Source organism: Triplophysa dalaica, chromosome 12 (assembly GCF_015846415.1).
Source record: "Triplophysa dalaica isolate WHDGS20190420 chromosome 12, ASM1584641v1, whole genome shotgun sequence".
In the NCBI taxonomy this organism is placed as follows: domain Eukaryota; kingdom Metazoa; phylum Chordata; class Actinopteri; order Cypriniformes; family Nemacheilidae; genus Triplophysa; species Triplophysa dalaica.
The window spans coordinates 3,810,435-3,829,964 of NC_079553.1; the positions used below are offsets into that span (position 1 = coordinate 3,810,435).

Genomic DNA, 19,530 nt, shown 5'->3' on the forward strand with positions numbered 1-19,530 from the left:
AATCACTAATGTGCCATTATTTCTGCAAAAAAGTATTGCATTGAAACCACGGAAAGTTCCGTTTAGGCTGGCAAGAACAATGCATCTTTATTGACCTATAATCCATTATCTTTTATGGGGACAACTTAAACAGAACTGAGGGAGAAAATAGGCAAGTATTCGGTTTAAAATTTTATTAAAAAATAATCGTTATTATCCAAACAGAACCTAAGAAAGTTTTAACCAATAGAGGAGAAAAACAATTAACATCAAATCTCTAAACTACGAAATGATAACTAGAGGTACAAATGTAATGTAATTGATGACATTAACATTTATATGACACAATTTCATATGGTTGACAGGTCAAGGGCTTATGCAACACTATGTTAAAACTAAAAGTGGTGATCTTAGGTAAAGGTCTGGCACATGCTGAGCAGTGCTACCATCTACAAATAGTTTTTGGTAAAAGCAACAAAATAAGTTACAATAGCTAAAACTATAAAGTAATTTCATAACATATGATAAACATTTATGGTCCATAATAAAAACAAACAAGAGAATACACAAAGTACAAAACATCATATTAAAACATTCTTTGGACTTGTAAATGTAAATTTAACATTGTTATGTGAATTAAATATATAAAGTCAAATACCAAACTTTCTTTGTTTAGTGTTGTAGCATCTAGCTTTACAGTCATAAAACTTGTTGATCCAATGTGAACAATGGTATGGCTTTAACCATTACATATAAACACCCTTACATTGAGGATGCCGGTGACAAAAAGATATTAAAAATGACAGCAAATAAAAGGAAGGCAATGTATCCCACGATACACATCCAGAAGCGTGGGTCTTTTAGGAGTTTTTTATTGTAGTTAGTGAAGAACACATAACCAATGGTCATGCCTGCTACTCCACCCCCAATGTGGGCCACAAAAGAGACCTGACAAATAAAAAAAATGTAGGACCTTCTGCATGAAATTTGATATTACATTTGGTATAATTTAGCCAAATAATAACTGAAAGCTCCGATATAAGGGACCTAGTTTTAAAGACTAGTAATCGAGCCTGTAATGAATATAATGAGTAAATGCTTGCTGTAAATTCTTATCCAAGTCTATAGCCCAAAGCATAAAGAAAACCAGGTAATCTGGTTCTCTTTTCCCAAAATAAAGAAACCGTTAAAATAAAATCCCCTATAAGAGAAACATACTTAATTTTCCTTCTTGAACAATAGATTATATTAGAAGTGCAACTTAACATTTTTCCAATAAATAAAAGATCATCCTTTGTTATACTTTGAACATTTAATTGTTTGGATTATGAACCATAATTATGAGTCTTACCTTCATGCCACTGTCATCAGTAAGAAATCTTCTGTACAGAGCAAAGGCAACATCTGTCCCAACTGGAAGAGAGTTGTATTATTAAAAATGATTAATGCTTCTAGTTTAGTTAATTTAAAATGAGTGTAAAGCGAAAAAATACATGACATACCAATCAGAACAATCATTAGGATGCGAAAAATTCCGAAAACCAGACTCATTTCCTTGAAATTCTATGGGAAAATGGAATTTGGTGGTGTTTAAATATACAGTTTCAATCAGAAGATTCTATGTAAATATACAGACCATCGAAAATGACTAAATCTACTCACCACCACAGCGTTCATGAAGTAACCACCCATAAGGGCATACACACCACCCGAGGCCCCCACAAGGGCGCTGCGAGGATCAAAAATGGAGCTGGCAAGAGACCCTGAAAGTGGGTTTAAACATTTCAGTGTGTTATAAGACTAAAATAAGCGCCAAGAGTTCTAATTTCAATTGATAGTTCACCCAAAAATAAGAGTTCTGTCAACATTTAAATTTCAAACTTTATTTCTTCCACAGAACACAAAAGAAGATATTTTGAAGAAAGTTGGTAATTGTATGGACACAAAACCAATGCAAGTGAAATGTGCCGGTTTAAAATGATAATAGGGTAAATGATGACAGAAGTTTTATTTTTGGTTGAACAACCATTTTAAATAGAATGTCCTCGCACCTGTGCACATACAGTAATATCTAAAAAAATAAATAAATGAAAATTACTAATTATACATCCAAATGCCTACCTGCAAGTACCCCAGCCATATAGACCATGCCCACTTCAAAGCCCTTATGCACCAGCTCCAGAGGAATGCCCAGAAGTAGCTGCATCAGCAAGTTACCCATGATATGTTCCACCCTGAATAAAGAAAGATCAAAGTACATATCAAAGATCAAAGAAAGTCAAATACATATCAAACACCGATAAGGTATTAATGTCTGATCCAGAAACACATCAGATCGGTCATTCCACAGTAGAACAAGTTCAAGTCACCCAGAAATTAAAATTCTGTCATTATTTACTCATCCTCTTGTCATTTCAAACCTGTTTGACTTTCTTCTGCAGAACACCTTAGGGTGCATCCGGAGGCAGCAACAAGCAACGGGATTTTCAGCATCCTGTGTGTTCCGTTTTCAGAGAGTTTGTGTCTGATTTGTTATGGTTGGGATTTATGTTTGACATGAACAAGCGCTTTAAACTTTATACTCCTCACCTGAACCAATGGAGCTGCTAATTATTGATGCTTTCTGGACTTTTATGAACCAGATTCTTGTCTGTCATGGGACCACGTTTCGATCTCTGAGGCTACGACACACCAGGGATCAATTACTTGAGTGGAATACGCCGAATCTAATCCGCAGACAGCATTAACATCTTCAGTTTCCCGATTGCATTCTCAGGACGGAGCATATTAAGTCTGTGCCAGGTGTTGAATGCGATTGAAGAAAAAAACCTTTGCCATCTTTGGTTATTATGGGGAATGTTCAGTCCCTACGAAACATACTTGATGAGTTACAAAGAAATGTTTGGTTTCTTCGGGAATACGGAGACAGTTGGCGTCATGGCGTTCACAGAATCCTGGCTAAGGATCTGGACTTTGATCTGCTTATAGATGGATTTGGCACTCCATTTTGACTGGATCGGTATGCATCGACAACCGGGAAATCCTACTGAGGTGGTCAACAAGCGAGACTGTAGCTCTGTGACTGTCCGAGAATTTTTTTTGCATCCCTTACGTGCTGAATTTCAGCTACTTTGCTCTGGTTGCCATTTTGTGGCCCCTTGGTGGAGGAACAGACGTTACAGGAATACTTTTGTTTAATTGATTTTGTGTCCATACAGTAGAAGTAAATGGGTGCCGGGGCTTTGGTTACCAACTTTCTTCAAATGATCTTCTTTTATGTTTTTTCAGAAGCAAGAAAATCATACTGGTTTGAAATGAAAAGAGGGTGAAACAATAACAGAATTTTCATTTTGGACGAACCATCATTTTAAATGACGTCATAAAAGGTTCTTTTGATTTTTTCACTCGTTTATTCCCATTTTCCCATTATGCGCTGGAATACGCTAAACAAACCGTGTTACAATGGGACCTTTACAACCTGCCCAACAATAGAAAGTCGTACTTCTACAGAAACAAGTGGAAGAAAGCAGCATTATCCCTTACCCAGCGTGCACAAACATGTAGGATATAAACCTCCACGCCTGTTCACGAAGTTCAGGTTTGTAGGTAAGAGGACTCTCCCAGATTCCCACTCCTATAGTTATCCATTGCTTCTGGGGCTTCCATACTGCATAGTAGATGAACACTCCCAACTGTCACAAGTTGAAAAAAATGTTGACACTGATTCCAGGGCACAATTTATTATGTCATATTTATGACAGTAATAGATTATGTATGGAGAAGAATGGATAAATGGACAATACCGCACATGTGGTCAGTATGAATGAAGAAAATGAATTGCGCTAATAACTACTTGGAACTGTGGTTACAGAGAAGAATGGCTTTTCATATTTCTTATTTGGGGGTATATGTTACATACTCCTTTGAAGTCTCCTCGGATAAAAGCTAAATGAATAAATGTAAATGTTCATAATCCTGAGAGATTTGTTTTTTTAAATGTTCTGTCTTTGAGTTAGACATCCAGTGGCAACATCAATTAATCTGGCTTTTTAAACTTTGTGGCTAAAAGATGTGGCATGCACAAATGGAAAAGTGGAGAGATGAGCTCAAAATAATCTCTGTTTTTTTTTAAGGCCATACACCAATTAAAAAAACATTAGTGGAAATCCACAGGTTGCTGTAAACAGTGGTTCCTATACCTAAAAAAAGAATGAATTACACTACTGCCAAGCTTTATATAATATAAAGGTTTCATATCAAATATTTGAATATACCTCTACTATGCTGACAAGGATGATGAAGATAGGAGGAGGGCAGCAGTTGGCTCGCTCCAAATACGTCTCTTGTAGCTCTTCGGGCAGCATCCATTTAGAAACATTCTTTTGAAATTTCTCCACCCGCCGTCCCCGTCTCCTTTGAGTTCCTTGATTCTCATCTTCTCCGTCCCTCTCCACCGGAAATGTGTCCTGTTCTTCAATGTCATTGTCCATTTCTCTATCTTTTTATATTAAAGAAACATTTCAAGTGGGTGAAAAGTAATTTGTCTCCATCTACACCAACAAAGTCATTATAGTTCATGGCAAAAGAATGTAAAGAACACGTCTTTTCACAATTGAACATATTGTCAATAAACAAAACAAGGAAATATGAATTAATTGATCTTAATTTAAAAAAAAGCATAAATAAAACCCTATAGATGATAACTTCTTCAAGACACAATTACTTCCAATCCCATAGTAACATCGGGAGAATCTAAGTAAATCTCGACGTTTGAACGGAAGTGTATATTATTGCAGATTGGGAAAGTTTGGATACTCTCTCTTCCGGAGTTGTGCTTCCCATATAAACAAACTTATCCTGTATGTAGAGGCTTTATTATCATAAATCATCGGAATGTTCTTTTATTGTTAAAAAACATCACAACCAGAAACTTTGGAGACAATCTTAAAATGTGGCGGTAACCTAACGAAAGCGTTTTTAATAAGTTTCATTTAACAATTCATTTTGAGCTGGAAAACATCCGGTGTTTTAAACCATAAAACTACATTGCAATGTATGTATCTGCACAAAAGCGAACATACCTTATTTGTCTTCTCCCCGTCACCTCTCAAAAAAAAACACACGAATAAAATAAACCTTTAAATCTTTCAGTATAATATACATGCAGAACCCGTTGCGAAGCTCCCTAGGACCTAAAGACGTACGTGCTGACAATATTTATAGTCTTGCATCCAGCTTTTCCGGTTACAGTCTTCCTTCCTCTTTCATCTAAATGGGGGGTCTGTGATGTCGACTTTTCTGAAATAAACAACCTCTGACCTGCAAAAGTTTGGTAGACTGCACTCTCTACCTGAGCTTCCGCAAACTGCCACACCTGGAGTCACGTGATCTCATTAACATACATTCTTGCAGGTATGTGCTCTACAACATGAGGAAAAGCAGATCGTCCCTGTCGGAGCATGCTTTCAACTGACAGTCCAAGCTCTGGTCATATAAAGACTGGACTACTGCAAGCATATATTGGCTGGCCCTCCAATAACTCTGTCAAGAAAATTAAATATTTTTTGTTCATTCTCTCCTTTGCTATCTCCAGCTTTAATCCTCTTAGTAGCATGGCCTTCTGAGAAAATGTTTATATGCCCTTCTACTTGTAAGTCGCTTTGGAGCGTCTGCAAAATGTGTAATGTCATTTTGCGTTAAGCGTCTGTGTGCCAAAACTGTGCGCAAACCAACATAAAACTACTATGTTTAAAAAATAAAACCATTAAAACCACAGTTTTACTAGGGATAGATGAGCACCTTAAGAGCGCTTAATATAGATGCCACAGGAGGGCGACATAATATCAACAGCCAGGTTTCTTGCATTCAAACAGAACGTCACGACGCGTTGAATGTTGCGCCATCTTAGGAGAGTGGCTGCTGGTGTGTTCAATGCAGTGTTTTTGTTTATTCTTACACCAGAATCATATTTACATATAAAACTGCAATAGCATTGCACAGAGTCTTTCAGGAAAAGCCCCTGGTTCTTTCACTTTCTAAATGTATCATACAAAACAAGTAATGGACTTGTACATATCAAAACAACAATAGCAGCAGTCTGATCCTCCCAAGATGGTGGCGCCGCTGCAACATAGGGCGTGAGGTCAGTTTCACACCTGCATATACAAATTAAGAGAAAAACACGCTTGACTTTTCACATATCTTTTATTTGTCAAAAAAAGAGAAAACGTTTATGGAGAGTTAAAAAACAGATCGAAGAAATAGGGAGAGTCTGGTATATCTGCTGCAGGTCAGTCACGTTACATTAAACAGAGATGATCACATCAGCCAAGCTTTATACAGCGGTAGTTTGACATGTTTTCCCACAAATCTTTAAAGATTAAACTTCCTTAGAATGCATCTAGATATGCGTGTTTGGTGTTGGGCTATCAGTAACAGGTTCAGCGATAAAAATGAGTTAAATGTGGATAGACCATGGCACCCAAGCACTTATTGGGAAAAAGAAAACATAGTAAAAGGAGGAAATTTCAAATGAAACAAATGGGGCCGGTTCTACAGAAACCGGTTTCTGAGGGGTAGTACCATCTACAATGCTCTTCAAGACACATCTGTAAAACAAAGAGAAGACTATAAAAAAACATCATTTGGAATGGGATGGAAGCCAACAACAATCAAATCTTTTGAGAGAATGTTTACTGGCTAACAAACTCCAGCAGGAAAGTTTTACTTACAGCTTGCAGGCCTGGTGCCATATCTTCGCATAATCTGATCCTGTGTGAATTTCACGAAGGACTCGTATTGTTCTTGGGAAAGCAGATTAAGATCAAAATCATTACACAAATTTTTTTATTTCTCATTAAGAAAAACTTGGTTCTTTAATAATATTTCAAACATATTTGAAATGAAAACGCAAAACTTTTAGATATTATCATGATGTGGAACTGCCATTGTTTTACCTGCCAGCTTTGTGTTTAGTATCTGTTCGTACTCTTCACGGATCTTCTCCTCGTGGTCTTTGATAAGGCGCTCGCACAAATAGCCAACCTGCCTCAGTGTGAAGAGTGGCTGGTCCTTCTTCAAGGATGAGGCACCTAAAAGCAATTATACAGAAAGCTGAATTAAACACAAGAGTCACTAGGAAGTGCACACGTGTATGACACTCTTTAAATTAATTTGAATATACTTTTAATATTTGGTATTGACATTTGTTCTAGTCGTGACAGACCTCTTTGATACTTAATCATTACAATCGGTTTTGTGTTGTCAAACTGTATATGTTCTCACACACACATACACGTCAAACACATTAAACCAACATCGAGACAAATAGTGGTTAACAGCATATACAAATAGATATTTTATTCGAAACATTCATGCACGCCTAAAAACATCTTGTGTTGTGCTGGCGAAAAGACAACATATGAAGGACCTCACAGCTGTGATAATACATAAAACCGAGCACCATTTCAAAGATTACTGTTTTAGCTCATCAAGTTCTCATGCTCTTTGATGCCACAATGTTGATGTTTAATCTTGCATTTCTTGGCTAATGTAGCAGAGATAAACCAGACTATGTCTGTAATGTTTAGGAAATAAACTGAGGCACTGTTTTTTGAAAGGATAATACACTGGTTGCGTTTTTAACGCAGACTCTTTTATAAACTCCCCCCCAAAAAATATATATGCAAAATTAATAAAAATTAATGTTCAAGTGCATCTTGTAAATTATTAGAATGATTATTTAAAGATACAGTTTGTGACTTTTTAGAATTTCCAAAAGCCACTAACAGTGTTATATATTTTGTTAATTTGAGTACTTACAATATCTCAAAAGTTTCCAACGATTTGTAAATCGTAAGAAAATTGTCATTTTAATCAGTGACACAGGGCCATGTCTGGAGGTCGCCTGTCAATGGCGTCATATCCACTCTAGATGGTAAGCCTGCAACCTTTAGTCAAAAAAGAAATTACGGAACGCAGGAAAGCAAACTAGACGCTGTTATATGATTGGCTGAGGTGGCTAGACCTTGCATCAACTTAAGAACAGTCTCTGGCATTACCCTCGGTTTCTGCATTTACTGCCATAGAAACCATGACAAAACAGCCTCGTGGACAAATGTGAAAGTATAAGCTTGTAGAGTCTATCTAGCAACTATCTTGTTATGCTCCGTCGTTATGGAGCACAATTATTCTTTACCGTTTGCAGCTGGTTCTGTCAACATAGACATTTTTACTAGACATTGATTTAGCATGCGTTTTACTAGACAGATGAGTAACTGTTTAGATTCCTTTACTGACAGAAAACGTATGATTTTTATATCGATCAACCAGATTTGAATGTCTTTTTTTAATTTACCATGAGTGTCTAGTTTTTGTCTAGAAGACAGTTCCAATTTTCCAGCTTCTTCAAAACTTCAAGCTACGCAGTTGTTGTTGTTTTTAACATATCTGTTTTGAATGTGTGCCCCCTAGCAGCAGATTTTACAAACTGCGCCTTTAATGACATGGATGGATTCTTCAGTCAAATTAAAAATGACCAATACACTGTCTAGCTATTTACATTCATGCTTTTGGCCAATGCTTTATCCAAAGGGACTTACATTGCATTGTATTAAACATTTATTTCTGACTATGCGCAATCCCTGGGTGCGAACCCATGACCTTTGCATGCTCTAATCAATGAGCCACAGGAAAGCTATTGTCCAGAAACAATAATTTACTACATAGCCTTGCTACTTTTATGTCTCAAGTATCACACTTTTCCCTCCTCTAACATAAGTTCAATATTTTTAAAATAAAAAAATTCACGGGCATTTTTAATGTGGAAACTAGCTGACACAGTGGAATGTCAATCATCACACTGTCTGGGTTTATTTATCTATAAACTGGGTTTATTTTATATATAGAGACTTTTTAATTAAGAGACCATTCAAAATTAAGGCACCATTCAAAATGTTCATTTAATCAGCATTTCTAGATGTATTATGCCCATTCCAGTCCAGTGTCTGTTGAATTTCAACTATCAAACCTCATAAGTAACAAAGTCATCTAACAGTATTGTGAAAGACTGACAAGCATGACAAGACACAAGAAAACAGTGATAAACTATCATTTTGAACTTCTCGTGAATACATGTACAAATATAACTGTATTATTGCTTCAAAATGAATATGAACTTGTTTCTTGCAGTATTTGAGGTCTAAAAAAATAATAATAATAATCACATCTTTTCTATTACTTTGACCTGTTTCTCCAGTTCATTTTCTGCAAATGAATGCAAATGGAAACTATATTTCTATTGGAAATTTGGGAGAAGTATTGTTAGTAGTTCAGAGACACATACCTATAAATACCAAATTCAGAAAAAACAATAATTAATTTTGTAATATACATGTCCATGTGGATTTGCTAAACAAACCTAATTCAAATGGAGAAACGCTACCATTAGTTTAAACGAATAAACAAATGATTAACCTGAATGTGAATATGTCATTCCTTGGATTAATTATCAGACATAACTAAACAGTTGGTTTTCATCCTTCTGGGAATAAGGCTTTTGAGCGGACTGACCTGTGGGAGAACTTGGTGAGGTGAGGGAGGGGCTGGAGCTCTGGACGTCATTGGAACTGCAGGCCTCGGTTTGGTTGAAGGCCCCTTCCAACTGCCGTCGCCTCTGATAGCGGCTATACTCCTGACGAATGTTCTGAAAGATTTGCTCTGTTGGGACAAACAATATCAATTGAAAGATTACGAAGCTAGCAACAGAACGAAAATACCTTTGCCTCAACCGTTTTGGGTCATTCAGGTTTTTTCGCAAAGAATAAATTAAAGGAACAGATCCCCAAAAATCTAAATTCTTCATTTAAAGACCCTCAAACTGTTCCAATTCTGTATGTTTTTGTTGTTCTTATAAACATCAAGAAAGATATTTGAAAGAATGTTTGTAACCGAGCAGTTCTTGGCCACCCTACTACCTATACCTCCATACTACCAAAGTAAGAAAAATTGCTTTATACATTTCTTTGTTCTGTTGAACACAAAAGAAGATATTTTGAAGAAGTTAGGAAAGCAAACAGTTCTGGGGCACTTTTTTCCTACTCAAGAGTCTACTTTATTTCTCAACTCTGCCACATGTACAGTACATACATGTACAGAGGATGGAAATTATGTTACTCTCAGACCCATGGTGCATACAAATAACAATACACAGAACAAATATATATATATATATATATATATATATATATATATATATATATATATATAAATACTATGGTAGTCAATGGTGGCCAAGAACTGTTGGTCACAAGCTTTCTTCCAAATGTGTTTCTCTGTGTTCATCAGAACAAATACATTTAAACAGATATGCTACAACTCGAGGGCGAGTAAATGAAGACTGAATTTGTATTTTTGGGGGAAGTGTCCCTTTAACCAATGTTTAATTATCTTCGATTAATAATTCTGAGGTGGAGAAAATTAACAACATGACGTGCCTTCGATTATCCCCTGCATGACTTAGATAACCACACACACTATGCACAGAGGATATCCTGCTTAATTCAGAACCAGTCCCATCACAAAGTACAGAATGAGGTTTCACTTCACTTTTACAAGCAGCCGAAATGACACTCCATGTCACCAATGAGTCATCACAGCCAATCCCAACATACCAAATCAGAAAAAAGGGATGCTAGACGGTTTCATTTGGCTTTGTGGTGGGGCAGGCTTATTTCTGGAAGCTGAATCTAGGTGACTAGGCTGCATTGCGGAGGGGTCGAAGAATTTCTTTAGCCTCGTTTACTAGAAAACTAGGTTGGGTTTGGTCCCCAGTCCTAATTTTCGACACCAGCAGACGACTCACAGCACAAACCAACAATATGGCTTCCGTGAGTTTAATGACTGAAATCATGTTCTCTTCATTTATCGAGTAAAAGGTCAGGGGAATGACTCTAAAACTATAAAAGTGGGTCATTTAAAGGTTGCGTGGAGGAATATATCAATTCTTTCAATCTCACAAGCAAACATGACCGCACATATCTATGGGACACTGCGGCACTTATCTTGGGTGGAGAGCTCAAGGTTTTCCTTTTAGTTGTGTCTGCCATCAACTAGAGGTGGGAAGAGGGTGAAACTCGAGGGGTGCCAGCTACTCTCTCTCGAAGCTAATGCATTCCAGCAAAGCAGGCAGTGTGGCTACAAGCCTAACTGAAGAAGAGACTTCCTGTATTTATAATGCAGCTCTCATTTGATTTGTTTTTATTTAGTTAAACACACTTTTTGTGTCCAAGGAGAGGTGTGATGAAGGGGCTCAATCATAACAATACATTGGTTTTCGCTCCAGATATCATTATAAGGGCCTAACCTTCACAAAGGAATTTTAAACAATCTTGTAATAAGGGTCTCTCTCACACGCACTCCTTTCAAATCGCTTTGTTAAATCTACACCGAATGGTTTTACTACAAGACAAAGAAAGCTTTCAAAATGGCTCCAAGTGTTCATATACTACGAACGAAAACTTAGAGGCACCGCCACAGAAAGACGCAAAGATTTTGATAGTCTACGAACAACGCCAGCCCCTGTGAATGACAGGTGAAGCCCCTCTCCCACTGCTGGGCTGGCGGTATCAAATGCTGCCAAATGCTGAGACTGGGTCCAACAGGTTACTAAGCAACTGTAACCTTATATGGTCAAACCAAGCAATCAATCACAGTGGCTTCCTGCGAAGTGATTCAAGACCCAAAACCACAGAACAGGGATAATACGACTACAATGGAGGTGTGGGATGAACTGGACTTGGGGGAGGGGAGTGTTAAGGGTGTGTAGAGATGGGGCGTCTCATTCACTTCGGGCTTTGAGGAGGGAATTTAAAAACCCCATACAGCCAGGAAGTGCCCCCGAGCTAGGGTCCCATGCCTAGGGTGTGTTACTGCAGGGAGCGGGTATTGCTTTGTTCGGCGTTGATGTGCCCCAGATTAATAAGCAATTTGAAGTCCATGGCCTTGTTATTAGACAACTAGATAAAGAAAATCTAAAATAAAGGAAATAAGGGATGCTCCTAAAAAGAAATGCCTCTCAATGGTGGATAACTGTCTAGAGACATAAAAAGAGCGATGTTACTCCTGAAAAACAATAGTCTTTGGTTTCACAAAGTACACAGGCACTGGTATGACAGAATAACCTAGCACATAAATTCATGATGTACATCAACATGCAAGTTGATATTATGTTGCAAGTTTGCAATTTTTACTTATTTCCCTCATGGTTTAACTCATCTCAAGTGTCGTCACGGAAGATTTAAACGTTTACAAGCTGTAAAAACGGCATTTGGGCGGGTTCGGCAAGAGTCCATAAGATCCTTTTCAAAGCAGACTGTGTATAAAGGAAATTAGATAATTAAATTATGATATTAAATATTAACATTGCATTATTGAAATTGCGTGTTTGCACTTATATTTTAACAAACGCCTGGTTGAAGTATTTTGTCTTAAATTACGCCACTGCAACCTTACTATGGTCCACATAACGTTACCTACATTTCCTCTTTGTTTGGAAATACTAGTTCAGTCCTGCTAATAAACCAACAAGCCGTAAGCCAAACGTTAACCAGCCCGGTCAGAGGCAGTCAGTTACACAAAGGCATTTTCAAGTGTATTGTTTTCAACAGTAATAGTCGACGACTGTGTTCACACACTAAGCCACGGGAGTTAAATGAAGCTCTGTGTCAGCTAGTCTGCATTAGCTGCCGCTTTCAGTTCAGCTAGCGGAGCTCAAAACAGCTATTCATCCTAACTGCATAATTTCCTTCACCCCAAAACAGACCCTTTACAACCACCACCTCATCCCTTCGTAAACGGTGGTACAAACTTCCCTCGGGAAACCGCGACGAAACGTTCAAAGAACGAACTGTCGAAATTCAAAAAACCACTAACGTTAGCTGGCTAGCTGAGATTAAACAACCCCCCATCCCCTCCTACATGTCAAACATACCAACGTTCAACGGCGAGAATCGAGCCTTTCTCACCTGGAGTTAGCCTGTGTTCTCCAATAGTTTGGGGCGACATCGAGTGTACTGGGCTCTCTGTTGGCGGGCGAAGATTGCACCTCTGCGGGGAAGGAGTAGTCGGAGTCCCGGGTAGAGGATTGCACCTCCTCCGCTTTGGGGACTGCGGGCTGAGAAGGGCCTCGAACTCCATGGATCGCTTCAACGTCGCGCCGCAAGCCATGGTCGCTGAATGAACGTTACAATTACCCAAATCAAACGATAAAACTAAATGTTTTCAAGACAAAATGCCGTCGAATCCCCTTTTAATTTCGCCTTTTTTGTTGTTGCGCTTTGTACAGTGTCGGTGGCCCCCCCAACGTTCGCCACACCGGTTTAAACACCAAGTGCCAGATTTGTAGCAAAAATGCTAAAACGACTCGCTCGAGGACTGTACCATTCTCGAAAGGGTGGGAACAGTTTTGTTTATGATATTTGTTTGAATTAAATCCTATTTAAACGCTTTACATGGCAATCATCCACGTTTATACGGCGTCATATTTCACATTAATGTTATTCTTATTTTAAATAAGTTTATTTAATGGGTGATGATAAAACAGTAGTACGCGCTCCAACCAGTGGGTTGAGGTTTTTGTTTTGGCCCTGTCTTCAACCTACAGGTTCCAGTGACGTGAAATGTTATTACAAATCAAACCTATTAATGAAAGTGAAATTTACTTGCTTGACTTGAATAAACACCATCTTATCAATCTACACGACATGCTTTCGTAAAGAAAACTTTTGCTATATTTTAACTAAAAACGATGTTATACTATATAAGCTATACTTTCCTAGGTCTACATATATCAAATCCCTTTATTTTCGCTCAACCATATAAAGTGCAACAGTAGGTATGACATATATGTAGCTTTACTAGTATCAAAGAGATACAATACTTTACAGTAGACATTTCTTGTTCACATTTACACAGTAAACATTTCTGTACAAGTGTTAGACCATATTATAAAGAATGACACATAATTTACATGTAACTACACATGTAGATATATATAGACACAAATAATATTACTATGTATGTTATTGTTCAATAGCCTAGGCCTATGTAAAATATCCTTGCGTACAAAATTATATTTTTACTTTGCTACTTATTTTGCAATATATTTTCTTAATTTTTCTTAATTATTATATTTTTACAAACCTATAGTATGACTTAGCCTATACTACACATGAATCATGATGTTTTTTTATTTTTTTCATAACTTCACTCCAGTGAAAATGATATCAAATTTAGGCCTAGCTGATTAATAACACTGTGATGAAAAAAATATAACATTCGACCCATTCAAACAATTCTGTTTTATTGAATAAATGAGTGAAATCCAGACAATCGATTAGTTTAACTTAAAGCTCTAAAGCATGACATGATGTTAACTATCTTCTTAAAACCTAAACTTAATTTTAACTAAAGGCTATAAAATCTAGTTAAGAGGATAAATTACATCAACTACGTAGCTTTAGCAGTTTTTGGATCTTTGCCTTTTTGTCAAATAATGTATTGTAGATACTAATTCTTAATAAATTAAGAAAAACAAGCCATAAAGAACTATTATGTACCCATATCGTGATAACATAATTCTAGTAGGCCTACCACAAAGCTTAAGGTAGACTGTATATTAAAGCAGAGCTATCATGCTTTGTCATGCATTCTGACTTCTTTACACTCTTAAACGTGCTGGCTTCTGCTTAACATGGTCAACTTATTAAAAAACGAGTTGGACGTATGACATAGTGTTTCTGCACTTGATACACTCCCCCAGCACTCCAACTTGATTATGAAAGTTTTTTCTAATTCCGGATCCCTGTGTCGTCACATCCTATTCCTTTTATTGGCCAAAATCAAGTTGAAGGGGAAAGAGCCTGCACATGATCCAACCTATGAGCTTACCATCAAGGTTATCTGCGCTGTGTCAAGGTGGGCTGCATTGCAGCTCGTGACTCTTGCGATAGTGAAGTTTAGGTGTGTCTGTTCACAGCATTTCATTGATGGATGTTATATAAACGGTGGATATAACGCTGGATTTGGAGATAGTTTGAAACTGATAGATGGTGCGATGCCAGTGCTTAAATATGCCGGACATGAACTGAACACAGTAAGTCAAACTAAGTCATACGTCTGTGTTTTGTTGGCAGTCGGCGTGTACATGCATAATGTATAAAACACGAAGGGATTAATGTGACAATGTGTTGCTTGCTCGTGCTGTAGTTCCATCCCACTCTCTCCACTTGTCCCACCTCTAGCATCTCATGTTTTTCCTAAAATAATCGCACAGTTGTATCTCTCTTTTATAAATTTGATTAAAACTAAATACCATTCGAAGATACGTATGCAATACAACTATATAGGCACTCAAGATTAATATGAGATTGGCAGAAACTGCCTGTGATACATGATCTTTAAGAAGGTCATTTTAATTTTTGCTTGCTGTCTCCATTAATGCTGTTGGTATTTTATTTCACTCAAACTACTTATGTTTTGGCAGATGCCTTTTTTATACGCTTGGGTCTAAAGTAGCTGATGAGTCAGCTGTATTGAGAGTGTTTAGTAGATCATTTTCCTCTGTTAGAACAGGATTATCTAAGATCATCTCATAAAATACACAGACCTATTGTATGTTAAAAAATTAAATTTCATTTTGTGTTTACAACTTTTACATTTAAATGAGAATAAGATACTGAAACTCACCGCAGAATCTAAACATAGTACTAATGAACATAAAAAACATACACGAAATGAGTCATGTGTAAAATTCAAGGCATGTATATCAGAAATAGTTTATAAAGTAAAGTAATAACTGACAGTAGTTCTTCATATTGCTTACCTTATTGTTATATGTTTAAGATAAACGCTGTGGTCGAGTGAAAATGTTATCACATTTTTTAACAAAATACTCAGACCATCACATGTATTATATCTGAATGCTGTTTTCCTGCCTATCTACACTCTCAGAAATAGTATCTCGGTTACTTTGTTCGAGGGCCTGGTCAGTGTTCTTTCTGGCAGCCCCAAGATCATTTTCTTCACCTCGATGACTGCTTTCCGATGTACGTTCCCTCCATGCCTTGCAGAATCCCAGCAATGCCAATAGCTCTCCCCGAAGGTCACGGCATCGCAGAGCGTACAGGACCGGGTTTACGCATGAGTTCACTAGGCAGAGTGTGCTACAGAAAGCAAACATTCGCTGTTGTTTGTTCGAAATGGTCACAGAGGCATCCACCATCATAACGGAAAGGACTGGCAGCCAACACACTGCAAGGATTAAGAGGATCAGACTAAAGGTCTGTGCAAGCTGGATGTCCATGCGCATTCTAGCTTGTCCTCTGAGAGTTTGTCTCCCTATCTGTGATCCATCCATTGCCGCTTCATGCCGATTTGCTTTCCACAGTATGAGGATGTATGCCACCATGATGAGAAAGAGTGCCACAAGTTGCAGGCCCGTCCAGCAGGCCAGGTAGTGATGATCCACATAAGGGAAAAGACGAGAGCAAGGAGGATCCAACTGGGTTGTACATCTCCAACCCATCAGAGGCAGGAAGGAAATGAGAACTGTCACACACCACAACAACAAAATAGCCAGAATGGCCCTGGCGCGTGTGAGTAGCACCTTGTAATTGGTGGCCTGGTAGATGCAGAGATAGCGATCTAGCGCTGTCAGCAACAGACTTCCCAACGAGCCTGTGAAAGCCATTGTGACACCGCCCAGCTTGAACAGATACATATCAGGGCCATCGTCACGACTATACAGATGGAAATCTAAAAAACTGACGGTGAAGAAACAGCTGGCAAAGGTGTCAGCCAGTGCCAAGCTGGTGATGAAGAGGTATGTTGGGCGACTTCGCAGAGTGGCAGAGCTGGCTATGACTCCCAGGACCAGAACATTCTCAAGGAACGTCACAGGGCCGGCTAGGAAGCAGATTGAGCCAATAGCATTCTTCTCTAGTTGAGTCAGGACCGTGTAGCATTTAAGACTGTTGCACAAGTTTTCACCTGCAACAGTTTAAGAATAGCACAGTTGGATTATTATTATTCTAAGATCATCTAGTATTGCATGACAGTATTACTATTAATAATGTACATTTTCACAGAATGTTTCTTAATAGAAATTGCAAAGAGATGACAGAGATGATGAGAAACTACCTGTTTTTGAAAGGTTAAGTGTACTTTCGTTTATATAACGTACAGTTGTTGCTTCTTGAGAATGTTCGGTTTGGCCCTCCATATTGAATCAAACGTGCTGAAAAATATAAAATAAAATTCCTAATATTTGAATCCATAAAATCTTATTGTTCAGTTTTCCCACATGAGGCTTGCTTTGGCTACTCTCGCCACACAGTTTGTAGACAATAGTCATCAACCCTAAAAGGTTAAGTTTAACACATTGCAACTGTTGTTAAAATACAAACTGTTAAATGTTAGAATACAAACAAAACAAAGTTTTTGAATTCCAAGTTCTGAATTTGACACAATGCGCATGAATAAAACGCACACACAAAATCCATACAAGTGAAACATGTCTCCAAGCAATATTTTTATAGGCTAATACATTCTATAAATAAAGCTGCACATTATTCATGCATGGGAGATGATGTTTTACTGGATGAGGAGGAAACAGCCTAGCTCTTAGAACTTATAAATGATTTAAACAAAATATTGATGAACATAAATTACCTTTTTGACCTTTGTTTTTTTATTTATAAAATTCTTCAACACAAATCACTGTGGTCTATGTTAAAGATGATATTGCCCTCTATTGTCAAAAATACCAAATGGGGTAAACAGGATATTTAAATGAGCATTTGTCAAGACTATGTCGTATTAACATTTCACATAATTTCTGAAACAAAAGCTAAGTCAATACATGCAATCTTTTAAGCGAAAATGTTGTAAACATTTGTTTCACATAGTCTAGTCAAATACTTTTTGTTTATTCTTTTTTTAATAATATCAGCATTTCTTAATAATCTTAATAATTCACATGATTTCTTGAAGCTGATTCCCACTCTCTCAAGTTAAATGTTTTTTTGTAAGTACTTAAAAAATTTACTGTGTGACCTGTATTCACAATCATGTAAATGGTTTACACATAAATTAAATTTCTTAAAAGAAAAAAGAAAGTAAAAGAAAAAGCCATTGGAGACATATCAGTTCACACAGGAAGTTTGAAATAGACTAAACATGGATCAAATAATGTGATTGCTTACCTTTCTGTTTTGCCGTTGGTAAAATGGTGTATTTTCACTGTAAAGCAGATATTGTTTCACTGTCTTTCGCAAATCAGTCCTTTTCTGCAGTTGCCTCTGATTACAACAGCATGCACCACACCCCCAATGAAAAACAGAAAGAGAGAGAGAGAAAGAGAACCACAATAAATTAAGTTCCAGTATCGCTTCCTTCCAGACATTTATTATCACATTAACTACTGTAATGTATTTATCAATCAGGAGAGATGGATGTAATTAAACCCATTAGGCACTATTTTAGACCAAAGAAAAGTCACAGATGAAAAGAATCAAACCTAGTTTCCGTTTCACCAAATATCACCCAAAGAGGAACTTTTGTGTCACCATAAAATAACAGTTGAATATTAAATGCTAAAACATCTCCCTGCCAGAGAAATTGTAGAATAAAAAAAATGTGATGTATTACACAAGCTTAAAGCAACTGGCTGAGTGTTTAAGCTTTAATAATAATTTAATAATATTTAATAAATAATTCGTTTTTACATTTGAATATTCAAGTCACATAGCGACTGGATTTGGTAACGTATGGTCACATTTAGTAACATGTTTACAGATTCGTCAATTTATTTCTTCTCAAGTAGAATCTCAAAATTCTGAAAATAAGAGAGATCCTAAATATATGTTTATGAAATGCCAATTAGCAGCATGACATACCATAAATGTATGTTGTTACATTTTAACATTTATATTTATGTAAATATACATATTGCAGGCCTACTTGTAATTATCTTATTTCATATTTGGTGTTTAATATTGTGTCAATATGTCCAACTATCACAAAAATGCTACAAACAGCCCTTGATACTTCAGGAAGGCCACACCCTTGCAAAGCAGTGTTCCAGATGTGCAGATATTCACTATATGACATTCATGCATTCTTCAGATTGTCCTTATGCAAAACAACTAACAATGTATTTAAGATATATTTTAGGATTTTGTTTTTTTCCCTGAAAAAATAACATGTGACCTTGTTGTTTCTATCTATTTGTCTCTATGAGAACAAAAAAACACCTTGTAGATAATACGAAAGAGTGTTGATTTGAAAATGTAAAATGCATAAAGCTTTGTGTGAGGGTTATGAGATGACATATGTTGTACAGTATCAAAGTATTGCTTTGTGTTTTGTATTTCTGGTCGTGTGTTTACATCTTGATGGTCCACCTCCAACAAATAATCTACTCAAGTCACATGATAGACCAAAACTGACCTACTTTCCAAACTTAGGACAAGCCCCCCTGGAAACTAGAAACCG

General features: G+C 37.1%; 3 protein-coding genes across 3 annotated transcripts; all 3 read right to left on the reverse strand.

Annotated features, from left to right (window-relative positions):
• Positions 1-158: 158 nt before the first annotated feature.
• Positions 159-5,339, reverse strand: rhbdl2 (rhomboid, veinlet-like 2 (Drosophila)). Its single transcript, XM_056762619.1, has 8 exons — positions 5,061-5,339; positions 4,254-4,477; positions 3,523-3,671; positions 2,101-2,213; positions 1,642-1,742; positions 1,482-1,542; positions 1,331-1,392; positions 159-927 (listed from the first exon to the last, which is right to left on the reverse strand). The coding sequence occupies exons 2-8, from the start codon at positions 4,467-4,469 to the stop codon at positions 742-744; spliced, it is 888 nt and encodes a 295-aa protein (XP_056618597.1). The 5' UTR covers positions 4,470-4,477; positions 5,061-5,339; the 3' UTR covers positions 159-741.
• Positions 5,340-6,164: 825 nt separating this feature from the next.
• akirin1 (akirin 1) lies at positions 6,165-13,376 on the reverse strand. The gene is made up of 5 exons (XM_056763130.1): positions 13,002-13,376; positions 9,550-9,696; positions 6,936-7,070; positions 6,711-6,782; positions 6,165-6,587 (listed from the first exon to the last, which is right to left on the reverse strand). Exons 1-5 carry the CDS (start codon positions 13,201-13,203, stop codon positions 6,577-6,579), a joined length of 567 nt encoding a protein of 188 aa, XP_056619108.1. The 5' UTR covers positions 13,204-13,376; the 3' UTR covers positions 6,165-6,576.
• A 1,157-nt stretch (positions 13,377-14,533) lies between these two features.
• cnr2 (cannabinoid receptor 2) lies at positions 14,534-18,351 on the reverse strand. Its single transcript, XM_056762801.1, has 3 exons — positions 18,240-18,351; positions 17,176-17,272; positions 14,534-17,025 (listed from the first exon to the last, which is right to left on the reverse strand). Exons 2-3 carry the CDS (start codon positions 17,255-17,257, stop codon positions 15,947-15,949), a joined length of 1,161 nt encoding a protein of 386 aa, XP_056618779.1. The 5' UTR covers positions 17,258-17,272; positions 18,240-18,351; the 3' UTR covers positions 14,534-15,946.
• Between the last annotated feature and the right edge of the window lie 1,179 nt (positions 18,352-19,530).

Excerpts from the sequence above, each read along its gene's own strand:
- rhbdl2 (XM_056762619.1), bottom strand. The coding sequence starts at position 4,469 with ATGGACAATGACATTGAAGAACAGGACACATTTCCGGTGGAGAGGGAC. Across the intron at positions 3,672-4,253 it reads TCCTTGTCAGCATAGTAGAG|TTGGGAGTGTTCATCTACTA; the intron begins GTATATTCAAAT and ends AACTTGTGACAG. Across the intron at positions 1,543-1,641 it reads ACTTCATGAACGCTGTGGTG|AATTTCAAGGAAATGAGTCT; the intron begins GTGAGTAGATTT and ends ATTTTCCCATAG.
- akirin1 (XM_056763130.1), bottom strand. The coding sequence starts at position 13,203 with ATGGCTTGCGGCGCGACGTTGAAGCGATCCATGGAGTTCGAGGCCCTT. Across the intron at positions 7,071-9,549 it reads CTCACCAAGTTCTCCCACAG|GTGCCTCATCCTTGAAGAAG; the intron begins GTCAGTCCGCTC and ends AATTGCTTTTAG. Across the intron at positions 6,783-6,935 it reads ACTAAACACAAAGCTGGCAG|AACAATACGAGTCCTTCGTG; the intron begins GTAAAACAATGG and ends TGCTTTCCCAAG.
- cnr2 (XM_056762801.1), bottom strand. The coding sequence starts at position 17,257 with ATGGAGGGCCAAACCGAACATTCTCAAGAAGCAACAACTGTACGTTAT. Across the intron at positions 17,026-17,175 it reads ACTTAACCTTTCAAAAACAG|GTGAAAACTTGTGCAACAGT; the intron begins GTAGTTTCTCAT and ends AAACTGTTGCAG.